The 13,481-nt window shown below is 29.9% G+C and overlaps 1 protein-coding gene across 1 annotated transcript in view; it reads left to right on the forward strand.

Annotated features, from left to right (window-relative positions):
- LOC106678399 (solute carrier family 7 member 14) overlaps nucleotides 1-13,481 on the forward strand; it is a gene marked incomplete at its 5' end in the record, with an annotated part of 170,552 nt that overhangs the window by 134,612 nt on the left and 22,459 nt on the right. Inside the window, 1 exon segment of the mRNA XM_014416879.3 lies at nucleotides 7,270-7,453. Coding sequence (XP_014272365.1) covers nucleotides 7,270-7,453 — 184 coding nt within the window.

Raw genomic sequence — 13,481 nt, forward strand, 5'->3', positions numbered from 1 at the left:
CTTTAAAATCTTGAATTCTTGGTTGCTGGATTTTTTAGTTTAACAGCTGGAATAACTCTCAGTAGCTCTGGTTTTTATTATTATTTTTTTATTGTATAGCACACTCTGTTATACGCAGTCAGATATTAGTAATCGAACTAAGAGAACTCATTCACACCATTTTTTTTTTGTGCTCTACAGATCTTCGGCCGCCCGAACCAACCTTCTCTACGCCTGCCTGTCTTGGCCTACTGCTTCTCAGTTTGAAGCACTTTTTCACATCTTTGTTGATTCTGTTTATCCGTCTGGTTCTTGGCCTTCCACGTCATCTCTTGCCAACTATACTGGCGTTCATTGTTTTGTAAAGGCGTGGATTCCTTCGAGCAACATCTCCCGCTCTTCCTAACCTCCTTGCCTTCATATCATGTGATATTATTGACTGAGCAGTCTCTTATCAGTTCAATATTAGATCCCAGATCCCTCCTTGTTTGGAGAACTTTTCGTTCAAATCTCCCGATTCTGTTTCTAGGGTAACGGTGAAAAAAATAAATGCACACACACACATTTTTTTTTCTTCGTGCAGACGGCCGTCCGAATCAGCCTTTTCTACGCCTGCCTGTCTTGGTCTACTGCATTCAGTTTGCTGCTTGCAGCTCTTTCACATCTTTGTTGATTCTGTCTATCCAACTTGTTGTTGACCTCCCACGTGGTTGGCTACTATACTACATTCATTGTATAGATGCGGCCTGATGGCGAAGTTACGTCCTGAGTTTGAAATACAGCTGACAGACCATATCTGCTGTTTGAGTGTATATATAAGGAGTTACTGGACCCAGTAAAGTCAGTCTTGTTTCCACATCAAGAGAGCTTTATTCCGCTAACCTTTTTATTTATTTTTTATAATAAAAATTATACTAGCTATGATTTAATAATGAATTCTCAGTGGTGAATTTTCAGGTGCCATGTTGTTTCATATTTTTAGTAAAGTAATTTTTTTTTGTGTGTGTTAATTGTTGAGAAAACATAATTTTGATAAACCTTTTATTATTCATTATTATTTGTAATATATCTTACATTGCCATTGGAGGAAAAATAAATTAATAAATCAATCCGCATTCTTAAAAGTATTTTTTTAAATTAGGTATTCTTATTTTCAGAATCAAATTCTTCGTGATCCTCTTTTATTATTTTATATATAAGAGGACTTTTCATCATAACAATTCGCGAATATAATAAATTGTGAAAAATAAACATATTTTTTAAGGGGCGTTATATTTTAAACATAAACTTGCCTAGAATATCAAATGAAATTCGACGACCTATATCCTTCTTGCTGGAAGGTATTGCTTTATGGGTAATTTCACGACTATGGTAATAATGGAAAGACCGTCTGCTATATGAACTATAAAATAGATATAATAAAATCCAATTTATGGTGCTATTGGCACAGATATTTGAATTTGAATGCAGTAATATTTTTTAGTGTAAAATAAGTATATAATGAGACGATCGAAAATGAAGTTTTATGAAAAGGTGTAAAGCATATGAAAATCTAGAAATACCTAGTGCGTTAGGAAGCAACTCATTGTATATCTCTTATTAAAAAATTAGGACTTTCCCAAAATTAAATGAAAAAGACTATTAAGGATATTTAATTATGTAGTTCATTAATATAATTTACCTAAAAGAAATCGAAGACGATCTTAAATGAAAATAGAAATTCATTAAAAAATAAATATTTTTTTAAAGATATATCTTATAAAAAGGTATTCTGAAGTGCCCTGGTTTTTGTGGTATCAATGATGGATGGGGATGGTACTGTTTAAAATATTCTGATGGATTGCACGACAGGAGAGTGGCCTACTCTGATAAAAGGCAATAAAGAAATAGTTTAATCCTCTAAATTTTTCCACAGCCTGAGCCCGTTGAAAATTTAATGGATTCAGCACTCTTTAACTTATTGAAAATTCCATATTCCAGTATATATCCTCATCCTTCTCATTTATACAATTTTTATTTGATTTTCACTTGGACATGAATGGCACGTTGTTTATATCTTGCTGATTATCGAGCTTTCACCAGTTTTATTCCTGCATATTTAACTTTGGATTTTCCAATAGAATGGGATTTTTTTAAGGATCCTGATAATAAATCTTTGTTCAAGGCAACTTCATATCGGGCACTTTCTTGAACCGACGTGTCCTCAAGACGTAATTTTTTTAATCCTTAATCAGATTTTTATGACATTAATATATGATTTATAATAATATGAAATATTACAGAAAAACTTATAATACAAGGCGGTAGCTTATCAGCTTTATGTAGATATCAAAATGGCTTACGATCCTATTAAGCGCCAAAAGCTTTATAATATTTTGATTGAAAAGGTGCTTAGTAACCAAAAGCAGTTAATAAATATAGTGAGTGTATAGACGAAACGTTTAGTAAAGTTGGGAACAGTAATTATTATCCCGAAACTTTTGAGGTTCATCTGAATTTAAAACTTATTGATTCTCTTTCACCTTTTTATTAAATTTAGTAATAGAATTAAGAGCGCGGTGGCACTCTGGTAAGGCGCGATGCTACTAACTCCAAGGACCCGGGCTCGAATCCGACTGGACAGAAAGTTGTTTTGTGTTTCACTGTATCCGTAAGTCAACCCTGTGGGTTCTGGAGCCCGCCCTGGATTCATCCCAATCACCTCCTTGCACAACCGTTGGTCTAGTAACAGTACTTCCTTATAAAGTACTGAACCCTTGACCCTTCATGGGTTGTAGTGATACCGATTTTTATTTTTTTAATAAAATTATTGGAAAGATATATAACGAAAACTCTGATTAGTAAAGTAATCGTGCTTTGGCATTCTGATAATTTGATACTAATAAGAGAAAACAAGGACACTATAATCTACGTTGCTAAAAACCAATTTAGAAAAAAGTCTCAAAATTAATATAACACAAAATAAGTTTATTAGCAGTAGAAACGATAACGACTTTAGTGGTATAGGTATTAGAGGAAATACATTTGAACAGGTAGAAATGTTTAAGTATTTAGGGACAACAGTAACAAGAAAAACTATATTGGTGAAATAAAGGTGGGAAATGCTTGCTATTTTTCTATATCGAATTTACTCAGCTCGTACATTCTCTCAAGAAAATTTAAAATTATATTTTTTTATAATCTTAAAATTCTTTCTTGAGACTGGCAATTTTTTACTAAATAATTCAAAACACTATCCAAATTATAGTCTCAAAACTTTTATTGCTGTTACACGTCCAACGTTTCGGCCAATTCGGCCATCTTCAGGGACAATCTTAATTCACTATGAAACATATCATTTAATCATTCTAAAAACTTCATACAGGCTATTCTGCCCAGGTCAAAACATTTATATCCAATAAGTCAAATATCCATTAAAATCACAGTCAAAATTATTTCTCATTAACCACTATCAATACACTTTTATTACAATTTGTTGTTTTTTAATTATTGAGAGTTTGGTGCCAACAACTGTTTAAAAATTGGTGCCATTTGTAAGCTGAGGTTTAGTTTACTACTGGCACCGATTTTGAATCAGTTCCATTAACTAAATTTCTTATATTTAAAAATAAAGGTTGACCTATCAATAATTGGTTTACTTTGTATCATACGTTCACTAGTACAATCAAGTCATTTATAACGTCCCGTGTGGAAGTGAATGAACCACTTAATTTTTTTTTTAATGTAGCCGCGGAGTCTGGCCCAATTGGTGTTAGTAACTTTGCATATCAATAGTCAAAATTCATATTAAATTACAGTATTTCAATTATAATTTTGAACAAAAAGGTGTGAACTGACACTAAATGCTTCAATAAATTCACAACTACATACAAAGATATATAATATTTATACGTGCCTGATTTTTTATCTTACATGGTTAAAATTTATAGTATTGTAAAAGAAAAAAATACAAAATTGATTGTATACTTTCCAACAATAATTATAAATAAATTAATATATATCTGTTAAAGAAATTAGCGAGTTTGTATATGCATTGAATCTTATGTAATACTCCTTAGTATTTAAAGAACATTTAGAGCTAATATTAGTTATATTCATAATTATTATTCCTGATAAAAAAAAAAAAATCGTAAGAAAGAAAAATATGGTATTTAACTGTTCAAGGCTTTTAACCAATTTATTATTCTGATTACTTTTAAATATATTTATATAAATATATTATTTTATATACTGCTCTCTTGATTAAATTTTTTTTCTTATTATTAAGCTTAATGCTTAACATACTAACATCGAATTTTATAGTTAGAAACATGGATATAAAGTAAATAAAAACTTTATTTATAATCTTAACAATTTCTTGAGACTGGTTAATATTGTTTAAATAAATAAAATTTTATCCATTTTAGTCTCAAAACATTTATATTCTATTTATAAGTCCGACGTTTCGGAAATTCGGGCATCCTCAGGGACAATCTAGTACAGACAGCTTTTATTATACATATGACCTTCAACAATTCCAAACAAATAACAATATTATTTATAATTTATCTTACTTTAATAAAATTTTAGAATTAAATCATTTTATAAACAACTTCATGCTGGTTATTCTGCCAAGTTCAATCCAACAAATTACCCTATGAGACATTAGGGAATCACGTATATTTGTTAATAAGCATCTTAGCTTATGTCTAATTACCTAATAAATCAATTTTAATATTAAAATAAAAATTAAAAATATACTTTTGAAAGTTGTTAAAATTTTAATTTCTTTAGACCATTTTAAACTTAATAGGTTTAAATCTAAATGATATTTTAAAATTAAATGCTATCAGTAACTAATAATAAATTATATTTGTCGATGATTTACTTTGAGGAAAGTTTTTCATTCTTGTTTTTTTTAGAATAGATAGTCAGAATCCTAACTATAGTCTATTCAAATGAGATGCAGCTATAGATGAATCCGTAATCAATTAAAACATAATTAAGTCATTGATTAATGAAGTGGAAACGGGCTTTGAATCTGTTATAAGTTGGTTTAGTATGCTGGTAGTATCTGCCCGAATTATGGCAGGTCTGGAGAAGAAAATGTAATTCATTTGTTGAGTAGGCGTTGTTATCAGTTGATTTACATTTCAGAATGAATCTGGTTTAGAATTAGATTGAAATATGGAATTTTACATCACTTAAATTAAACTTATAAAAAAAATTTAATAATCTTACCTAAATTAATTTTCAAATGAATGTTTTTGTTTATCGTACAAATTCAGCCATTTTGATAGACTTGGTTATCGGTTAACTAAATCGATAATATTGTAATCACACAGTAGTTAACTTGTTTGCTGATCTTGAAAGTTCAATTTACATCTCATTTTCTATGCAAATCAGGATAATTATTATCTTAATTATTTCTGAAAGTAATCAATTGTAATTTGGAATATCAGAACGCTTAACAAGGCACACTATCTCAGCATTATCGTTTAGAGCTAGGTCATGAAATCTAGAATATCGTTTGTTCCTATTTTTTATTTTTGTTAGTTTTTTTTAAAGTGTATAGAACTAATGCTTCGAATCACACCATCATAGTTATTGATTATGATGTTGCAATAAAATAAAAATGGAATTATTATAAAATAAATTATTAAAATTTATATAAATTTGATTTGATTTAAGACATGTAATTGAAAAACCGTGAAAATTATGGCAATAATGGATAAATTATGTATGTACTTAATGTACATAAATAAATAATATAACCATAAACATATATATAATAAACATATCCGAAATATAGGGATAAGAAACCTATGATCGACCTTCACACAACTTTCATTTATTACTAAAATTCGTATTTAAGGCTCTCTCAAGGTTAAAATAACGAATAACAATTTTATTCCTGCTAAGGATTCGAAAATTTAACGAATTCTGAATGCGATCGTGTTGTCTCGGCTTTTTCCGATTCAAATTTCTGTCATTACTTTTCCTTTTACTCCCGTTTTTATTCATCGGAGTCTTCTATACTTTATATTTATCGTTTTTTTATTATTGCTAACAACGATTATTAAAACTGGTTATTTATTTCAAAGAAATATAATTAAAAGTACTTTAGATGTATAATTTTTCAAAATTCCCATTTATGGCGTATTAGACTATTTAAATGAAGACTTATCTGATATTTAAAAACCCTTAATTTTACCGAGTAACACTGATTTAAAGAGTTTTCAAAAATCGCTAGGGCCGTTTTGTTCAATGTTTTGCTGTGATAAACAATTGCCTATATAAAATACTATATTAACCTCATATAACTATTATTTTTAGTTTATTTAAAGCATATCAGAGGGAAACAAATATTTTAATCCTATACAAGGTACGATGTCAACTAGTAACCCCTACAAAATTGTAATTATAATAAAGGTCTGTAAGAAGTAGCCTTAAATAAAATTTTAAAAAATTAAGAAACCTGACTATAATAAATAATATAAATATATAAAATGTAAAATATATAATATATTTCTTTAAAAAACCGACGGAAAATAATGATTAAAATATATATAATAATTCCTAGTATTCTTTCTGCCTACTGTGCCTACTTCCACAGCCAGATTAGAAACCAAGTACCTGGAGTAAGTAGCACAAAGCCATACCATTGAGTTACTTAATGCCACAATAAAAAATCTTCATAGGATTACATTGATACCCCACAAACGCAAAATGGTATAACAATCTTCTCTATTATTTTAGGATCGTATAAAATATTTATTAAAAGGTATTTTTCGACTTCGTTAGAAAAATACCTTATAAAAAAATACAAATTTTAATGTAAACCACAATTAAATTAGAACCAAAGACCATAAAATGTGACAATCAAAATATAAAATAAAAACAATATAATTTAAATAACATTTAATTACTGAGTCTAATAAATAGACATAAATGAGTTCGTGATAAATTAGTTCAAAATCTCTGAAAGTAATATCAAAAAATCAAAATAAATGTTAAACAAGTGGCGAGTTATATTGTAGGAAATAGTTCCTTAAATCACCGTATGACCCTCGAACGTTCGAGAAGCACTCTCCTTGCGAAGGCTAATAAGCAACTGAGACATTCCGAGAATTTAACAGGAATGAGGACTTTCCGCCAACAAGGGATGAAACACGATCCCCGAGGTGGAGGGTAATTGAGTAATTAAATTCAAAGATTCCCGACCAACAAACGGACTCAGTTTTCTTAGTTTAATTTATTTAAATTCACATAATTTTCTGTTTAAAATATGATTCTGTAAACTTGTTGCAGTTCCCTACAACGAGATCGACCCTGAGTCCGGCCTGGTGGCTATGTTCGGGCAAGTGGGGGCCTACAAGTGCAAATGTGTGATCGCCGCAGGTGGTATCGCCGGCCTAACAGTCTCCATGTTTGGCTCCATGTTCCCCATGCCCAGGATCGTGTACGCCATGGCACACGACGGGCTCATATTCAAGTGAGTCAATCAAATCAGCATGTTGTAGAATTTTACCAAGTGTTTATTTTGCTAAACAGTGCTAACCAAAAAAAAAAAAATTGTTCAAAGGTTTTATTATAATTATAATTGATTGTAATTATGAATTTTCATGAAAAAAAATCATTTTAAAACGCTGACCTTAGTTATGTACTAGTACAATAAAATATAATCTACAACAATGAATAAAAGTCTTAATAAAATGAAACATAGAGCTTGTAATTGTAGCAAATTATGAAAAAATTTTGATTTTTCCATTAAATTAAACATTACAACTCAAATATAAAATCGGTTAATTGACAACATCCAGTGACTCCTCTTCGAACTCTGGAATTCTATTTAGTCATGAAGGCGTTAAAGAATTTAATTTTTCGTGAGATTTTCAAGATCTTACTCATGATTTCTGGTTTTCTTGAGTTCATGAGAACTTTATGGTTTCTCACAATCCTTCCTATCATACCTCAGCCAAGTTTTGCTGAGTTGGTCTGAGGTCTGGAGTTCTTGATGAATAACGCAGCAGCCAATATTGAATACAAGGAACTAGGAAATTGGGTTTATTTGGCATGCTGAGATCTCTCAATATTGTCACGCCATAGTACCTTTGCTTGCAGTTTTTGGGCATCGAATGTGGAATTGTTACGTAGCTGATAGCACAAGAGACCAAGATGAGAAAAAAAGACAGTTATTTCACCCCAATTTTTGATTACTTAATTGAAAACTAGGTATAATTACTAGTCAAAATTGATGAGTCTGCCTAGTATAGACAGGGGTAATACAAAATGGCGGCTTTTTCAAAACATTAAAAATAATTAATTTTTTATTCGGAGCTACAACTACCAACAACAATAGAAAATATAAGAGTGCATAATTTAAAGTAGAGTAAATTTGCTAAAATGTAAGCCCTAATAGATTTATTTAAGTTCAATCGTTCTCGAGATATAGCTTTTTAAAAAGCAACATTTCATAAAAATGTTATATGGAACGTACTGAAATATCAGTAGTTAGTCAATAAAAATAGCAATTTTCTAGAGCCACAATGATGGGACACTAACAGGTTAAAAATTCTATGTGATATTCTCCCATAGCAATTCCTTGTTAATTTATAAAGCCTATCCATAAAATACTTGTTTTTTTTTTTAATTTTACTTCTGAGAGCTCGTAAGCTTAAGGTAGGTTAGTTCTTTTTTAATTAATATCTAGCCTTTTTTTTTTATCCCTGTGTTTAACGAATGATTGTGTGATATTTCTAAATACATTTTACACACCACTTCCCTCCTAGGACCGCCCATTTGGACCAGTTTTTCCCAAATTCTTAGGGATCATCTAATTAGCTAAATTATTTGTAACATCTGAGTAACGACAGAATTAAATTTTCTTTTGTAACTAAGTAGATATAAATTAAATTTTAAAAAGGCAAAACTAAATTTGAAAAAATTACAATTCAAATACAAGTACAACTATGAAAATTTATTACTGAACACCTGAATTACTGATTCCTGACGACTTAACATTTAAAAATTTCGCATCAATAATTTCACCTGTTTTAAAGGCTTTTTAAATTTTAACCTTTCTGTTATTTATAAAACACCTTTTTAAATAAATAACGGCTCATTTTCTATTGTGATGCTTTATAGGCAACCTGATCTGAATTCATAGATTAAAAATTGAGAAATCATTAATTAAATTTTAAACATATAAAAAAAAAAAAAAACAGTTCATTCAATAAATAAAGAGAAGGTTGATAATTATAATTTTACTATTATTCATCTCTCAGTTTAAACAAATCCTTACAATCCAAAATCCTACGTAAAATCCTAAATGTTCCCTACTTTGTGACAAATAAAATCATCCACAAAGACCTCAATGTTCCATTTGTAACCGATCTAGCCCGAACCAGATATCAATCCTTCCATTACAAACTCCCTAACCACTCAAACCCATTAGTTTCTAATCTTGCTTCCTCTTTTATTGCGGACAATCCTCCGAGGCGTCAGAAAAGAAAATGGCCCCATACCTTATATTGTAAAAATGTTTTTAGAGTGCTACCATTGGGTAGTTTTTCTACATGCTTATACCATACCATTATGATTTCCTCAAATTTACTTGATCTATTTATGTACAGTTGTAAATATCAATAAATAAATTTAAAAAAAAAAGTTTAGACAAGTTTTTCATATGATTGATTAGAACAAATATTTTTTTTTTTACCATTTTGATAAATCCATAAATATTTTAATGATTCAATATACCTAGATTTAATTTTATATGGAAAGTTAAATTTTGGTTAAATTAGTGGTTAATTCATCACCAAGATACTGGTAGAACGAACATATTTGTTTTTTTTTCTCATAGGAGCAGTGAGGGTTTTTGGTAATAAAATAAATTATAAATCAATAAAGAAAAATCGGATTTATCCAAAATTTTTCCTTCTTGATTCAAAAAATATTGTTCCTGGAATGAACAAAAACCGACAGCCGGTTATTTTGACCTATTAAACCGAAAATTAAAAACACCGGAATAACAGGAAACAGTTTATTTTTCCTATAAGCACCATATTGACAATAACGCAAAGAAGAAATAGGTGTTAAACTGACTTACACCACTCTTCTGTAATAACGAGTTCATTTGCATGCCATAAAGTGCTGCTGATGTCTGGCTATTAAGAGAGTTATGGGCTGCACCACTGCTCCATCCAATATATTTGACTATGGAGAACGCAGATATGTTCATAACTTATATTTATATTAATATTTTCCAAAAATTGATTCACGCCAGTTTTTTTTTTCATTACACTATTTTTATATTCCGAGAGAAAAAGTATTAAATCTTGAACGTTGAAAAAAAAATTATTTAAAAAAATAGTTAACGCGGAACTCATTAAGACATTACCAATTCAGCTCAGAAGTTTTTCTTTTATTAAATGACAATATAAGGTTTTGGAGTATATTATGACATGAGGAAATTCACATCAGCTGTTCCATCGCAATGGTTTGTTAACACGACACCGGCGATCAATGGCATGACTAGCCTTGTTGTGCGGCTGTTGTTTTAGTTTTCACAGGGAAAACTAGTTTTATCAGGAAATAATCCACCAGGGGAAATTAAGCTAAAGGAGTTAAATAATAAAAAAATAATGCAAAGTTCCGAATTGCTAGTTAATTGTTTATAGCTTTTTCTTGAGGATATGATTTTGAGAACATGTGAGAAAAGTTTATTTTGAACCCTGAATATAAGTAGTTTGAGTTTCCAAAACATGAGGGCAGATCATTGTAAGTGCAGGCTAAAATGTTAAAAGTATAACATTGGTCGGCTATTAATAATTTAATTTTTAAGGTGAAAATATGTAAGTTGGTTAAGAAATATTCCTCTCTACAAAAAAACAAACAAAAAAAATAATTGAAATATTAAATAGTTTGTTTTTTAATACAAAAATGAAAGTCCCAATGTTGGCAAATATTTCATACACCACCAATTTTGTTTTTAATTGGTCAAAATATGCATTTTTTCTGCAAAGTCAAAACAGTAAAAAATGAATAACATTACACTGGTTGAATGATTATAAAAATAATTTTTCATTATGAAGATCTTTTCATAAATTAAAAGTATATTTTAACTATTTTAAAAAAATTGTAATTATTTACGTTTGGAAGAACATTACATTAAAAATATAAAACTGGGCGGTATATGGTCTGCCATTTCCTCTAACCCCAACACGAAAAGTTTAAGGGATAAGTTCAGACCTTGACTTAAACCTTAGCGATTTTAAAGTATCATATCTATTGATATATTATTCCATAAATTAACCCTATGTAGAACTAAATAATAATAAAAAGTTAGAAAATATCTTTTACTTGGCTTTTAACAACCAATTCTGCAAGCTGCCAAAATTAGGAAAAAAAAATCATCCAGTATGTACAAATATCTACAGTGGGTCATTTAAAAGGAAGGCTGTTGCCTGTCATTCCTTTCCTCTACAGTTCTTCATTCCATTCCATTACTGCCTGTTGGAGTCGATTGGGGGAATCTGTTATATAAATTATATCGTCCGCAAATCGGAGGAGCTTGTACCACGACAGGTAGTAGGTTCCATTGGCCCATGTAAATTCGTGCTGTGCGCCTTTTACAGGTGGAGGTGATCTCACCCATATACACAATAAAGAGAAGAGGTCTTAGAGAATCACCCTGTTTCACTCCTTTTCCAAGACAAATACTCCTGACTCCCTTCCATTCATGCGTTTGACACCTTTGGCTCTTGATAAGTCGATTTTATAGCCTTTAAAAGCTTTATTGGGATGTTTTCCGCCTTCACAGAGTTCCATATCTCATTCCAGGGGAACCGAGTTGAATGCTACTGAACTATAACCGATATTTAAAAAAACTTTGTAGGATTTAGGCAGGCTTTCTTTGAATACTATTTATCTTTTACCGCAACTTGAAAGCTGTACCGCCAGCATTCTAAATTATAATCGTAATGATAGTTAATTGGCTAAAAAGATGCCTTTGTACCAATACGAGTACTGAGGGATGGAAAAGATTTTTTACTACAGTTTTATAAAAACCAGTTAGTGAAGTGTATTGAGACATCTGATATTTTATTTACCGATTTTTATTGTATAGTATTACAATATATTCTTACTATTTACTATTGCTATATAGTTTAATTATATATTGTTATTTACCGCTATGACCTAAATAGATACAATAAGTAATGAATTCAATCATTAATCCAGTGTATAAATAAAAATAATAATAATGTTTATGAATATATTAATTTATATCAAATCTTTAATTGTGTTCAACTAATCTATTATACATCCCTAAATCTAGCAATAGTGAATCATTGGGTCTTCTAGTTCAATATTTTTAGAAAATAAAATTTAATTTTTAGTGATTTATCCATAACTAAAAACAGTACCAAATCTTTATTTTAGATAATGATGTAATGATTAGTTAGTTATGGGCAATTGATAACAACTAATTTTTTAATTATTGTCAAAAAATTGCACATTACTTTTATGGATGTCATTATTTACAATACATCAATGATATCAATATTTTTTGAACTGACATATCGTAACTTTGCCTGAATTTTATTATGCTATTCAGGTTAAACGGAGCCCTTTTGTGAAATAATTCGTGTAAATATTCTAAATTTAAAATTTATAACTTTTTTAACCTTAAATTGATTACAAAGAGCGAGCTGTTATTAAAAGGGGGAGAATGAATAAATGTAAGTGAGAAGAAATTTTCAGGTATTCTATGTATAACCATTTCCATGGGGAGCCAATTCGTAATGCATGAATACAATCGATAAGGAGTGTGATCAAGGGAGCCAGTAAATGAGTTTATCTCTGAAGACCCTTGGGATGACTATGCCCTCTTAACCATATTTTCCTAGGCAAACTGAATTGAAATTATTTTCAAACACTCCATCTTCTCCTTAAGCCAAAAGGCACTCCACAAATATTTACTTTTAATAGTTTGTTATTTTCGGAAGATTTATTTTTAATTTTTATGAATCCATTTTATGATTCCATGAACAATTACAAGGATATTCCAAGACATTTATAAATGACTGCTACAAGAGTCATGCTCGGTAACGTACTCATGAGACTTAATAGGAGATGGACTTCACGTTCTATTAATTCCATGGGGCAGCCTTAGGCTATAGCTAGACTATACCACCTTAGCTGGACTCATATAAGCACCTTATAATTTCACGAGGCAAAGGGAGAAGAAACACTAAAGTATATATAATACATTTCTTATATTAAATATGTTTGAAGAAATAATGTTATTTTAATGAAGGATACGAAAAAAAACACGATATAATATTTTAGTTTACGCTCTCGGCGGATTGGAAACTTAAATCCTGAATAGTTAAGAAAACTTCGAACAAGACGACGAGCTGAATAATTGAAGCCTGAACTAGGGATGGGATATCGATATCGATATTATCGAAATATCGATATTTTGTCTCCGATATCCGATATTTTGATATCGATATCGA

Source organism: Halyomorpha halys, unplaced genomic scaffold (genome assembly GCF_000696795.3).
Source record: "Halyomorpha halys isolate HHAL.00 unplaced genomic scaffold, Hhal_1.1 Scaffold140.1, whole genome shotgun sequence".
NCBI classification, from domain to species: Eukaryota; Metazoa; Arthropoda; class Insecta; order Hemiptera; family Pentatomidae; genus Halyomorpha; species Halyomorpha halys.